Source organism: Dermacentor variabilis, chromosome 8 (genome assembly GCF_050947875.1).
Source record: "Dermacentor variabilis isolate Ectoservices chromosome 8, ASM5094787v1, whole genome shotgun sequence".
NCBI lineage: Eukaryota > Metazoa > Arthropoda > Arachnida > Ixodida > Ixodidae > Dermacentor > Dermacentor variabilis.
The window spans coordinates 36902535-36916757 of NC_134575.1; the positions used below are offsets into that span (position 1 = coordinate 36902535).

General features: G+C 45.2%; 1 protein-coding gene across 2 annotated transcripts in view; it reads right to left on the reverse strand.

Moving 5' to 3' along the window:
* ebo (exportin ellipsoid body open) overlaps positions 1-14223 on the reverse strand; it is a 40794-nt gene that overhangs the window by 20994 nt on the left and 5577 nt on the right. For both annotated transcript variants that reach the window (XM_075701861.1, XM_075701862.1), the window contains 8 exons: positions 13862-13977; positions 12015-12127; positions 8710-8898; positions 7033-7195; positions 4618-4790; positions 2755-2924; positions 1327-1450; positions 1006-1239 (listed from right to left, as the gene is read on the reverse strand). In XM_075701861.1, the coding sequence (XP_075557976.1) occupies positions 1006-1239; positions 1327-1450; positions 2755-2924; positions 4618-4790; positions 7033-7195; positions 8710-8898; positions 12015-12127; positions 13862-13964 (1269 nt within the window). In that variant the 5' untranslated portion in view covers positions 13965-13977. The remainder of the gene's footprint in view (positions 1-1005; positions 1240-1326; positions 1451-2754; positions 2925-4617; positions 4791-7032; positions 7196-8709; positions 8899-12014; positions 12128-13861; positions 13978-14223) is intronic.

Below are 14223 nucleotides of genomic sequence, written 5' to 3' on the forward strand. Positions count from 1 at the left end.
GTCCACCTAGTGGATATGTTCATTTCGTCTGCAGCTGAAGTGCTGATTGGCTGGGGGCGCCTGTCTCCTTCTCATGCATACCCCAGCCAATCCAAGCCAATCACCCAGCCAATCAGAGCTTCAGCAGCAGATGAAATGGACGTCTCCACTAGGTGGATACTTACAGAATAGCCCCCCCGCCCCCAGCTGTCAGGAAATGGAAGCAAAGGTCATTTGATTCCTGTCTCACATACACTAGGCCGAACACTATTTAGAACACCATTCCTAGATCAATGGCACTAATTACATGTCCAGACTTCTGGTCCTCGAGATTATCATCATCATTGCATCATAATCACAATCACTGGGCACCACAGCAGAGTGCACCATCACACAAATGTTGCTGCTCCGATATAAACAATGCGTGTTCGTGATGATGATTTCTATTGGCATGCCCTTTGAAATGTGATGGCGACAAATAGTCACGTAGCCTTCTTCAGCTAATCTGGTATATTATATACACGCATAGCAGTTTAGCATTTTGCCTACCTCTCCTTGTTCTCTTCATTAAAACTTCTATCTCTACATTATACTGTCACCGATGCCTGTAATGACTACAGTTCTATCAATCTATCCCCTGATTTTTTCCCCTGCTAACAATATAAATGTCTCTAATGCTTCCATCCACATTGAATCCCAGCACTTCTGGAAGGTAGATGTTTCCTATTGGTCTTGCTGGGTGAATATCTTGGCATTCCATTATGATGTGCCGAGTCGTTTCTGGACTTTTTCAGCTGCAGACACATGCCTCATCCTGTGGCGAATATCTGCTCCAGTATGTTTTCGTCCTCGAGGCCGAACCAGCTTGGGTCTCAATACATCAGGCAGCATTGTGGCACCATCTATGGGGCTCTAGTGCCACCACCAAGGCCAAAAGCTCGGATTCATCAAAGTGGGCGTAGGGCAGGCAAATAAATGCTCTTGCATAAAGAAGAAGAAAAAAAAAAGAGAAAAAGCAGCTCTCACCACTTGTGTGCAAATGTCCTGGGGCGACAGTTCAGCTGCCTTGGAGACCAACGCCAGCTGGGGTTCCACCAAAGACTCGGCTGCGCCGCCCTTTCCCTGGCAGCAGCGGGCCAACAACCGGGCCACTAGCGTCTGCAGCAGCGGCCGGTAATTGTCGGCCGACCGGTGCGCCGCCAGCCGGGCCAGCAAGGTGCCCCACATCTCCAGGCACACGCAGTACCGCTCCGCACTTGACTGCAGTCGCAGGGCAGCGTTACTAGTGCACGGTGAACCCAGCGAGTGACATTTCGTTTCGAGGCTCGGAAGCAGCGGGCCACTCACCTCTCGGAAGGTGTAGTCGAACAAGAGAGAGAGCAGCTGGAGAAGCGCGGGACTGTTGTCTTCGAAACAGGGCAGGCTTGCCCCGACGAAGAGGCGCAGGAACTCGATCAGCTTGTCAAGGTAGCTGCACACCACAGCTCGTCAAAACAGGGAAGGCGACTTGGGTAGTACTAAGCTGTTGCACACAGACCGCTCCGTTAAATTCTCACGGCTTGGGTTCTTCTGAAAAACACTTGAATCGTGCATAAGGGGAAGATCTACCTTGGAAGCTCTGATGTATCCTCCTATACTATGCATGAGAATGAGACACTGCGTTGTTCGGTGTGCATTGCACCGTGCGATGAGATTCGCTGCATTTAAAAGAAAGGAGTTAAGATCTGTCAACTGTATGGAACAAATTTTTTAATCAGGCCATCATTTCTTTTTTATTATATAAACTGTTGAAAGTTGTAAACGTTAAGAATACCCAAGCGTCAAGCTTACAACTCTGTAACCGTTCAGTAAAAAAAAAACAATATTGCATTTCTCTTGACAGCACCTGTCCAAACATCCAAAATGGACATAATTACTATTATTAATTACATAAATGTACTATTATGTACCACTCTGTAATATACCACTAATTTGTGAGTAAGACTATTGGAAAAACCTCGTAAACACTGTAATAATTTCACGTAAACCGCAAGTTAATATATTGCATTTGTCCACTTTTGATGCTCTAACAAGTGGAATTTACAGAACTACAACATCTATTTTTGATGCAGGGTTAGACATTTACGAACTTCCTGCTTCAGCTTTTATTAAGCTTACTGATATTCCACAATTCTTATAAAGAGCTATGGAACCCTAAATCAAAGCTCTGTTTCCTACAGCCAGTAGAATTAATCTTTCTCTCCTAAGTGCAACAAATTTAATTAAAACTGGTTAAACAGTTCCCTAGTGAGAGTATTTCTGCATTTCACACATATTTGAATATGGAAGTTGGAGTTGACAACATAGCTAAAGCTTCATCAGAGGGGGATACACATTTACATAAAAAGTACAAATGTAATACAGTCGAACTTAATTAATAACAAAGCTGCATCGGACACAAAATACCCTCGTTATATCCCATATTCATTATATGCATGCATTATTTACATGCCAATATCAGCTAGAGTGAATTTACATTTGCTTCGTTATATCTGACGATTCACTGTATACATGTTCTACTACCAAGTTATCAAGTTACCAGTGTAACTTGAGAAACTGCAAACTGTAACAACATGTGGTAGCAGAGAAAATGACAGAGGGTACATTAAAAAAAAATTTTGATGTTGTAGCCAGAGTAGTTCCATTTGTCAGTAAGAGGTGGCACTGCTGTGGCAACTGAAGCGCCATCTATAAACTGTAACGTGCCATACATTGATATGCCTGAATGCTGCTGACCTGCTCTGTGCAGAGACAGCAAAAGTGGGAGAAGTGGCAGTCTGCAGGGCACCGACAGCAAACTGCTGAAGCAATTGAAGGCAGTCAGATCCAAGGTCAGCTGCCGTAGCCCGTGCCAGGGCCTCGCACAGGCAGCTTAGCGATAAGACGCCCAGCTCCTCGGCATCAACCTGTCATGGAAAAACGCCACCCAACAGTAAACGAGGTTCAAAAATGTTTATGAAGTGTGCACGTTAAACTTTGAAACAAACATAACAAGCAATGCTGCAGACCTCATTTCTGATTACTGTTTTTGAGAATGCGATAGCACATCATAGTCGTTGTGTGTTATGACACAATTCGTAAGCTTGTATATGTTTATTGTGACTCGATCTGGCGACACTCGTGATGATTCTAGTGCTCTGTACCAGAAGATTTAATACCTATAACAGCAAGTAAGGAACAGTGCGTGCTAAAGATATGCAACACACCTTCCCTAGCAGAATCTGGGCTTGAAATACAGTCTACACTTGTTACAACGGACTCGCATACAACAGACTTTTGGATATAGCAGACCGTATTTCAGCCTTAGTTTTTTACAACTATTTTATTAATACAACGCAGTTCACTTTTAACGGACTGCACTACAATGAATCATCCGCTACAGTGGACGAAATTAGCGGCAATTTTTCCTGTGTCATACTTTTGCCGTATCGACACGACACGAGCTGACAACTGACTTGCGAGGGTCAGCTGACGATCGCGGCTCGATATCACGCACACGAGGGAGGAAGGCCGAGCGGAAACGCACCGTCTTCTTTCGCGCGCGAGGCATGAGAGAGGGCGAGGCAAGAGAGAGAGGGGGTTTCTAATCCGGCGGCTGCTGCTTACGCCGTATCTTGAAAGCAATCTACGATGTGGACAAAGTGCGCCCAGTGCCGGTAGCTTCGTATACACTGTGATTTTAATGTTTAGTACGCATTGAAGCGAGAGACAGCATGAAGGTCACTTTGCTCTCTGCTGCTGCTGTGCTTATCTTGCTTAATTCACTATAGCAATTGATGCTTCGCCTTTTGGGTGAAACTGCGACTTTTTCGTTTGTTTTTATACTGCGGACATTCATCACTCACTCTTAACAGTAAAGGTGTTAGACATCACAACGAAAGTTTCGGAAGTGAAGCGTTTCGCGTATTATGGACGTGAGATAAAATAGACGTTTTTGTCGCATTATCACGGTCTGTCGTAATGAGAGTCGACTGTATTTGGCTGTTCATGTCGAAGAAAAACGAGTGGTGCAAAATGAGGAGGACAAGAACACAAACAGAGGGGGCGCGCATGCTCATGTCCTGTCTACATGTGTTTTTGTCCCTGTACTACGGCATCAGCTTTCACTGCGACAGCCGTACAAACTCATAGCTGATCTCAAACATGGAGCCAGCACAATGAGACGTGATAAACACAAATGAAGGATTACTGGCTTAAAAAAACAAACAAAAAAAGCATGCATACAGGTTGCTGTCTGTTTGAATGAGATATACACAAGGCAACGCTTATTTTATAATAGTTGGTAATCATGTTAAAAAGCAAGAATCAGGGAATTCCAAGCATGCTGCTACAAGCCGACCTTCACCACACAAAAACGACTGTGAAACTTCTTTTAACAGCATAAGAGCTTCGCTGTAAAAAGGAAACAGTTTGAAATGTTTACAGTTGAACCTCATTGTAATGAAGTCGTATCTGACATGAACATACCTTCACTATATCTGATATTCATTATAAGCATATGTACAATATGCATTTATACTGGTGAGAAAGCTTTTATATTGTGACGTTATATTCGTTAATTCGCTATATCCATGTTTGTTATACCGAGGTTTGACTTACCTGTGCTTGGCCCTCCAGTGAAGACGAGGCCGCAGCCGTGGCACAGCAGCAACAGAGGGCATCCATGAGCTTGGGGTCCACAGCTGACAGGGGCAACCAGCTCAACAGGTGCTCGGTGCAGCGAAGAGCCTGGTGCGCGTTCCCGCTGTCACCAGAGCTGCTCTTCAGCACACCTGGGTTCACATAATGTGGGGAAAGAAAAAAGTGGCAGTGGAGCAGCTTTCCATCTTTCCATCGACGCTAGCTTCACTAGTGCAGGTGTCCTCTTCTGCCTCTTTCCTGTGCACCACACAGCTTGCACCATACAGCTCGCGAAAGTCCAGCACACGCGCTGGTACTATGCGACAAGAAACAGCAGATATGTTTTTTACGACACTCAGTAGCAGCCCATTTTTTAAGTCCCACCCCACCTCCCGCAGGACAAAGGCCTCTGCCAGAGAATTCCAGTCCAGATTAGTAGCTTGACCAGTTGGTTGATCGTGATGACAGTGTTTAATTAAACGAGGAGAGAAGGATAGAATGACGAGAGACACACACACAGTGCTTGTGTTGTTTATTAAGTGCACCGTGCATCTTATCCCCAACTACTCCTGCCGTGCATTAGCTAAAATCATCTTACGCCTGCAAATGTCCTAGTCTACTCACACTGTCTAACATTCTGCATCCTGGATCACGTTTCTCTCCAGCATAAATCACTATATTTATCAGTGGTCCATCAGAATTTACCCTTTATAGATAGGACTTGTTAGGTCATGGGGCTTAGTAACGTGTTTTAAGAGTGGCCAAACTAATCCTGGGCCCATACTTTGTAACGTTTCACTCCATTTCCCATTCTTTTCTTATTATGCAGCATGCTGAGTGACCAATGCCAGCGATAAAGATGGCTGAGCCAATAACGAAGAGTGAAAAGAATAGAAATGAAATGAGACATAAAAAATACGGCCCTGGACCATGATTAAGAGGAGGCCTTAGCTAGTGGCGGACTCTAACTTCTCTATTCAAATAGATGTGAAATTGGCTGCAATATTAGAAAATAGAGTCGTTGTGTAAATTTTATGGCATTTTCTTCTCACTCGTGAAAACTTGGTTCTCAGTGAAAGGGACACCTCAGAAACCTCAGAGCACTACAGCCAAACCTCGTTATAACAAAATGGGATCTAGCAAAATAATAGACAGTATAAGAAAGTGTGTGAAATTTCCCTTGAAATCCCCATAGAGAACCATGTATTTAAAACCTAGTTCCAATGAATAAAGATTGTCCTGCCAATGGATGTAACGAACTCGATTTCTTTCCAAAACCAAAAAATACCTGACCCTTACAAGCCAAATGTGTATATCATTTTCCGTGGAGTTCAGCTCACATCCGAGGCAGATGTTCAAAACTCCCACGTTTCCCACATCGCATACACCATTGAGAAACACTGTCCTTTCTCGCTACAGTGCATAGCAGCACATAAACTGCAGCTCATTATCACCAGTCTTTCACTGCGGCACCGTGCCGGCTGGTGCAGCTAGGTGTGGACTTCAAGATTGCAGTGATGCAATCTCTGAGTCCATGCCAAGCTGCGCCTTACTAACGCAAGCCTGCTCAATGCACTACACTGAGACAGAGAAGTGCAATGGCCTTCCTTCATGGCGATGGTGAGCCATAGTTTGCGCGTGGCAGTGCGAATGACCAGTGCCGTGTATACACTTCTCTCCCTCACCGCGGCATGCCGCGCAATCTGGTGCGGCTAGGCGTGGCCACCAAGATTGCAGTGGTGCCGGTGCAATAGTGGAGGCCACAAGTCAGCCAAGCCAAGCCGGTGCGGTGAGATTCATTGTCTTCCTCATTCATACAACAGAGATGTCAGAACAGGGAACCAGCCTGGATCTGCCGCATAGTAAGCACACCATCTTGTCTACTATGCGCGGCTTGACCATGACAGATTTGTGTCACAGCGTCCAAGCTGTTTTCTTCTACTGTGTTGCCATTTCACAGGTTTGATGGCACCCCAGACAAGCAGAAAGCAGGAATGAAAGACCATCAAATTGGAATCGAAGGCAGCTATGTGTAGCGGCAGTCCCGTCAGCCACTAAGAAATTGCCCGCTGCTGTTTTATTAAAGATTAATTGCATACGTGGATGTGTAACGGGTTCCACAGGCCACAAGGTTGTCTTCTTCAATGCATGCTCAATGTTGTGCGTCCTATCGGGCATATATTGAAGTAAAGGGCTATAATAGATGTAGCAAAATAATGGATATAACAAAGTAATGGATATAATAATGTAACTTTGGCTCTCCCTTCAACATCGTCATAAATGAGGTTTTCAATTAGTTGGATGCATCCTCCCGATTTAAAACCAGCCTTTAGTGTCACTTTGAGATAAGAGCAGGATCCCGTGCACTTCACCCAACCTCTTCTGTAACCACACCTGTAATCAATGCCCAGGTGCGAGGCATCTGCTGTACGACTAAGTGACGCAGTTCGTCAAGGCGGGCAGTGGTCAAGTTCCCGCGAGGTGCAGTCGCCACTTCCTCCGATGTCATCTGCAGCAGCAGTAGCCCCAGTGGCCGTGACTCTTCAGACTGGCACAGCTGCAAATTGAGCATAAGAATACCATTTTCGTTCTCCCTCCTTCACTCTTATCGGTAATAACGGCATAAAGGAATGCGCATATTTGCTCTGTTCTTGCTCAAATTTCACAGAAAGATTGAGCGTTTTACAATCCATGTCATTCAACGTAACACTTGGCACACTGACTCATGCGGTTTCTAGAACACACACTCACACAAAAACATTTTTTGAAGTTGAATTGATATATATGGGAAAGCTTAGTTGCTGGCAAAGGCAGCAGTCGCAGAAACCTGTGTCGCTACCTGTCGGCAGCTGAGAAATACAGCTGTTCTCGGATGGTTGCCGCGTGTTTCAGAGGAGCGGGAAGTATGCAGAAACTCTCCCAGAATGGCTGCCTTCCTCAGCTGTCGACAGGTAGTGATACAAGCTTATGCCAGCGCCGTCTTCGTAGCCCGTAAGCTTCCCCATAGACGAATGCCGACTTCGCACGTTTTTCATAAAAACCATGCAATTAAGTGTGCTAGGTGTCACATTGAATGCTCCAGGCCATAAGATGCTATTTTCCTGTGAAATGTGAGCAAGAGCAGAGCAGCAGTAAGCGTCAAACATATTTTTCTAAGATTTTAAGCAAAATATGCACATCCTGTAATTGGGCTTGCAGAGCATGCATCATGCTGAGGTGCACTGATGCTAACATGACTTACTGCATCATTAATCACAAATTACACATGCAAGCATGGATGTGGGGAGGTAATTCTGGTCATTCACTTTCGGGGATACAACCACTTTTGCGAGATACCACGAGACTAGCACACCGTTCGTCTCCATCTATGGGCAACAGAAGACTACTGCATAGTGACAGGAGTGCTGTCGCTCGTAAATGTTGACGAGTATGGTGCTAGTCATGTGATATCAGCTGGCACAAGACAGGTAATCGCCGATCATTGGGAGACCTTCACCCTGCAGTGGACATAAATATAGGCTGATGATTATGATCATTTTTATCCTTTTAAGTGCAAGAAGCATGTGGTAAAGTTCTTGCAACTTTAAAAGCACGTCATATGTACTCTTTTTAAATGAGTTTATGACATGACATTTTCAACTTTTTGTTTTTATGCTTTAAATGTAAGCATTTGACCTTGAAACCACAGAAAAAGTATAGGGCTGATACTGGCTCTAAGAAAACTGTGACAATAAATTATTTATAGTGCTCCGAGGTTAGGCAGTATTTCCGTTAGGGTTTTCAGTTCCAGGACCTTCATTTAAACCACACAAAAAAAGAAGTCAGTAATGCCACTTCAGTACTCCTTTAAAGTGCGGTCATCAAACAAAGCAATCGAGGCTGCAAATGCAAAATTTCAGCTCCAAGCAAACTGAGTCATATGAAAGACATAATACGGCTATTAATACTCATAATGAAACAGTACAACCTGATCTGCCATTGTGACGGAAAGCTCCAAGCATACGTGCATGCACAGATACATGCACGGTCACACACACACGATGACTTAGACATGCATGAACATGACATCACCTGCACAATGTCATCGAAGAAACTTGGCTCATTGTGTGGCCAGTCGACGCAAGCAAGGTCCACGAGCAGCTTTGACAACTTGTTTCGCACGAACGCCGGCTGCTGCTGCGAGGACAGCAGCAGGTGCTGCAGGCTGCTTCGGAGCTGCCTACGAGCGGACAGGTCCAGGCCTTGCCCTGAAATGGCACCCTGACCGCGAACACACAGCATTTTGAGAACACAACCAACCCTGCTCTACTTCTCTGCGCATTATTGCTCGCAAGACTTCCTGGAGAAATTGTGAGTAAAAAGCACAAGTTCAAAGATGTGCCGAGCAGGAAGCTTAGTGATGGAAGGACAGGTGGGGATACAAAACGCCAGAAAGACAAAGCGATGTGGTGGCAGAACCTAACCATGCAGGAATCTAAATATGTGCAGATGCTTTGTACAATACAGTCCAATCTGAAAGGGAAATCCGGGTTAGTTGTTACTTTGCCATCGATTACGGCCAACGCACGACACGAAGCCCTTCAGACAATGTTTCTGTGTGTAGATCTTTGCTCGATACTTTATGTTACACTACCTTTCCTGATAAAGCTGGATAATTTTTAACAGTGGACCATATCGAACAGTGCTCAGCAATTCAAATGTGATAATCGGGCTGCATGGCCCCGGCACTTTTTATCCCACTGGTGAACACTGGGTGAGTGTCGGGTTCCAGATGCAGTCACAACGCATCGCAGAGGCCTCTCGCATTCACCGCACATCACGATGCAACAGCTCAGTGTCCCCGACATCCACTGGTGGCACAAGAAGCGCCGGCCGCCATTCGGGCTGATTATCTCATTTAAGATCGCTGAGCACTGCAAATACTCTAACAGAGGCTAGTTAACAAGCCGAACGGGCAAGAACTGAGCAGGAAACCAATGTTGTCAGCGCCAAGCTCAGGATTTGGTCTCGTGAGTGACCAGCGACTGGTGGTACTGCAGCTGAATTGCAGCCTCTATCTTCTTCATTAGAGCACTAATTAAGCCTAATTAGGTTAAGGTACTCATGTGATGGCAGTGTAACAAAATCGAAGGTGACCTGTACGATGACTATGGCATTGTATTGAACAACACATTGACCACATACCCTGCTAAAAAGAGACCCTGAATAGCACAAGTTTCATTGACATCACATGTGGCAGGCTATGCAACCGGCTGGTACTAGCTGGTACTTGTGAGCAGTAGCCATGCGCAGCCAGCTGTGCTTCATGCGGCCGACTTGTCGATGCACTCTGTGCCTTGTACCAGGTTCAAGAAATAATCATTTTTGCGATGCGCAACAAAATGCATCGCTTTCCAGAAGCGATGCTTCAGGCATCAATTCATTCTGCCCACCGAAAGTTCGGTTTCACCTCATTTCTGCACTGCAGCAGAACAGGTTCAGAATTTTCAATTTTTCAGCGAATTTTATCAAGCTTACAACATGTGAGCTTGATACGTGAACACTCTACAGGAAGGCCAGATACGAGAACATCAATGTCCAATGCACAGTGGAAACCCTTGAAACACTCCTTGCTGTTGCATTTTGCTATCTGCTATGTCGAGTTTTTGGGGTCTCAACCTAAAGCTCATTGAGTAATATGTATTAAACAGATGGCAATTACATGGGCACTCCAGGCAAATTTCTGCCGTCGGCGACACCGTGAGGTTCAGTATAAAGACCAAGTGCGATAAAAATGCGACTGTGCCGTTTATGCTGTTTGTGCAAGGGAAAGTGGGGAGATGAGAGCAGGGAGACGAGCACTCACTAGGAGGGGGTCAGAGTAGTTTCAGAGCTGTTTCTGACATTGCTGTTGCTTGGGGCCCTCATCACTGTTACGACTTCCCGGCTATTACATATTCTTTTAGTTGTTCCTTGAAAAACATACCAACGAGGTTCTACTGTGCTCAGAAAGCACCTATCCAGCCATATGAAAAGTATGACTGATCTAAAGCATTGCCAGAAACAATGTAAGAAGTGAAATGGCCACATGGTGGTATCCTTGCACCGAGGTCAAATGCCCGGACGATGACCTTCCAACTGCTTTCACTAAAGCACTTTGCACATATTATTCAAACCAGCAGCAAAGGTCCAATCTAGTGTAACTGTCTCAATATGTATGTGGCACGTTTTAAACATAAATATTTGCATCAGAGCTCTTGCATTTGGTGCCCTACTTTGGTGTGTACAATAGATGACAGGCAAAAGTATGTAAGCAGATCTTCAAGCGGAGCTAACTTTCCCTAACCGAGATGGCTGTGTTCCTGCTAGCAGCGCTGTTAAAGCTGAGACTCATGTTTTGAAACCTTGGGTGCTGCAGGAAACAGACGGTGCCAGGAATGTCACTGACCAGCATGTCAATGCTTCAATTACAATTGTAGCCTGAGGTCCACCATCTTAGGTGTAAAAAATTGTGCGTGGAGAAATGTGCCTGCTGGTTTTGCATATTGCCTATTGTTTGTTTGTTTATTTATTTATTTATTTATCAGATCCCACTGAGCATCTGTTCTGTACAGTAAACAGGGCACAGGCTCACATACAACCAAGTTGAAGGGCACGTTTGTAGACATATCTGATTAAAAGAAACATTCGGTGAGAACGTAGTTCTCACAAAGATACGAGATCTAGCTATGGCATTTTCAATGATAATATCAATATTTCGTAACATCTTGTTAAACATCCAAGGCTATACCGGAGGTTGTGAAGACGGGCAACGGGGTGTACACAACGTGTAAAGAAAATCGAAACTGGCACTGAAAGCAGCTGTTAGCTGCAGTGCTACTTGGCAAAGTAACCTGATAAGCTCCGCCCCCCTAGCCTTCGCTTCACTGGCACAATGAGCTATTCCATAGTATAGGCCCCAAGCAGATGCCACCAAAATCCACGAAGTCGTGGCAAGCTGACATGGCCACTGCAAAGCAGCGAGGCCGCCCATCTTTCGTTTTTGTCTTTCTTGGCTTGCCCACCCTCCTCCTACGGTAAGTGGCATTTTCTTGGTATTGAAGAAGCGCAGTTTACTAACAAACCCATTTTTCTGTTTAGTGCCCCTTTAATGATCCGAGACATTCATGGCAGAAACATGCGGTACGCCCAATGAACGTCATCACTTTTGTTTCATTACTTGAATAAAACACAGAAAGAACAAAAAAAGTGGCGCACTGCAAGACACAATGCCGAAACATTGTGGTGCACCCTGTTGCCTTTGTGCAGAAGAATAGGAAAACACCCACACAAAGGCAACAGAGCACACCGCAATCCCGATAAACAGAGCCCCCTTTCATTTGGTGCAGACTACTCACTTGGAGGGCAGAGAAGGCAAAGGCCAGCAGTCCAGGCTCCTTGCGGCAGCAGACCAGCTGCAGCCACTGTCGCCAGCTGCCCTCCCGTCGACTGAGCTCGGACAGACGACACTCTGCAAAAGAAGTTTAGGGGCGGCTGATACACGAGGATGTGGGACACTTGTTCCGGACATCCAAGGACATCGGAGTGATGGTACTCCTTATACAGAAACACTTCAGACCCACAACGAAGCACACCAACGCATAAGAGGCATAAACTGTTGACATTCATTGTGGGTGCCTTTTGTAGAGAGCACGAAACACACGCGCCTAAGTGGCTGCATAATGGCGCCCTTCGAACGTATATGCAGGTGCAGTGAAAATGAAGTGCAGGTCTTTGAGTCATGGCAACAATATGGTGCTGTTTCCAGCTGGCGAGCTTAGGTTAGTTTGACCGTGCAGCTAACCACACCCCTTCAATTTTCAGCACAGTCAAAGGGACAAAGCTGACCTCATTGTGTGGCCAATCTATGCAAGCAAGATTCACAAGCAGCTATGAAGAAAAAAGTGCTTGTCCTGGGATTCCAGGGAGTCTTGTTGCATTCGCTGAGCTAAAAAGTCCACATACAATGGAATATTTCATCAGTAAAGAAGGCTGGTACAAACAGCTCTTCGAGCTACATTGCTGGCTTCCTTGTGCTCGAATTTTACCCAGGCACACTGCAAAGCAGTGTGTTCGATCCCATGTTTAAATGCACTATCTTCCTGTTTTGTTCAACACAAATGAGAAGTACACGTCATCTGCAATGATAATGAATGAAAAATGTGAATTTGCTTAGCTAAGGACATGGCGGTACCATCTTTTGCCCAGAGAGCAAAGCTGCTCCGCATCCTGCTGTCACCGCAACAGCTATTTCACTCTCCTTGGACAGAGGGCGCTACTGCTCATTTCACTGGGCAAAAGGCCTCTTTTTTTTTTGTTTTTTCCATCTTTTTATTTCTTCAATTCACCTTCACCACATAAGTGCACACCTAATTTACTCTGAATGGTTCAGGACAGCGCTGCTGGACCAAAGTACAGCGCTAAACTAAGTCCCCACGAAATTCAACAGACAAAAGTGATGCCGACGTGGAAAAGGATTGACAATTTCCCCACCATTCACAACCAACTTTATTTTAGAATAGACCCCTTTTCCCAATTCACAAGTGCAATTCTCTGTGCTGCGCATTTGCCCAACACCGGTTATCATTAACTGCTAGCTGCACATACCGTGGCTTGGCATCTTATGCATGGTTTCATCAAGAGAACCATGCCTACATTTTCCATGTCACAATACAAGTAAACGGTGCTTGCGTACGCTGTTTGCAAAAATGAATATGCCAACATTAGATGTTTTTGGTAAATTGTCGCTTACGCTCGCATTTCATGCACTCAGGTAGTTGTAGCGAACTGTATTGATTTTGCTTTTTCTTTTGTTAACAAGCACGTCTCCGTGAGACACCCGCCACGTGCAGTCAGACTGGCTGTAAAACGACAATGAAATCAAGAAGACTTGCACTCATGCTCCGCTCATTCGGCTTTGTAGCAAATTATCGGCGGTGTTTTGCGTTCCAGTGGCAGTAAGAGCGCTGTGGGCACATGCACTGTCGTTCCCGCTGAGCGACTGTGCGCAAATTGTCGGCATACACCGGTCTGAGCGGAATGCAAATGCTCTGCCAAATACGTCCATTAGCTGGGCAAACTGCAAGCTTGCAGAAAAGCTAGCTTTGCAATCACGAAAACAGTCTATTACGTTAGCTGCATAGACTGACACTCCCTGGTGAATGAAACACGTCCTCCAAAGGGCATATTTACGAGAAAGATGCACCTATTTCATGTTTTCGCTGGTTGCTGGTGCCGTCACGGAAGAACTCGTTCACCAGGGATTCCACTTCCTGGCACAGAGCTCCCTGGAGTGCATCACAGGCCATGGTTGCTTCGACTCTGCACATGAGTAGTACAACATCAAATGAGACATTTCATAAAACAGCTCAGGCAGAGGGAAAGGAAGTGCACATTTCTCTGCAGAGTTTTCAAGCAATAAACTCAATGCAATAGCAATACCGCCAGCCAAACGAAAAGTCTACATCTTTTGGTTGTTTGTCATTAGTCAACTACTTTTATAGCAGTTGATATAACAACTCCATGTAACAGACCTTGCAATAGTTTACTGTGAGAGAGAGAAAGAGT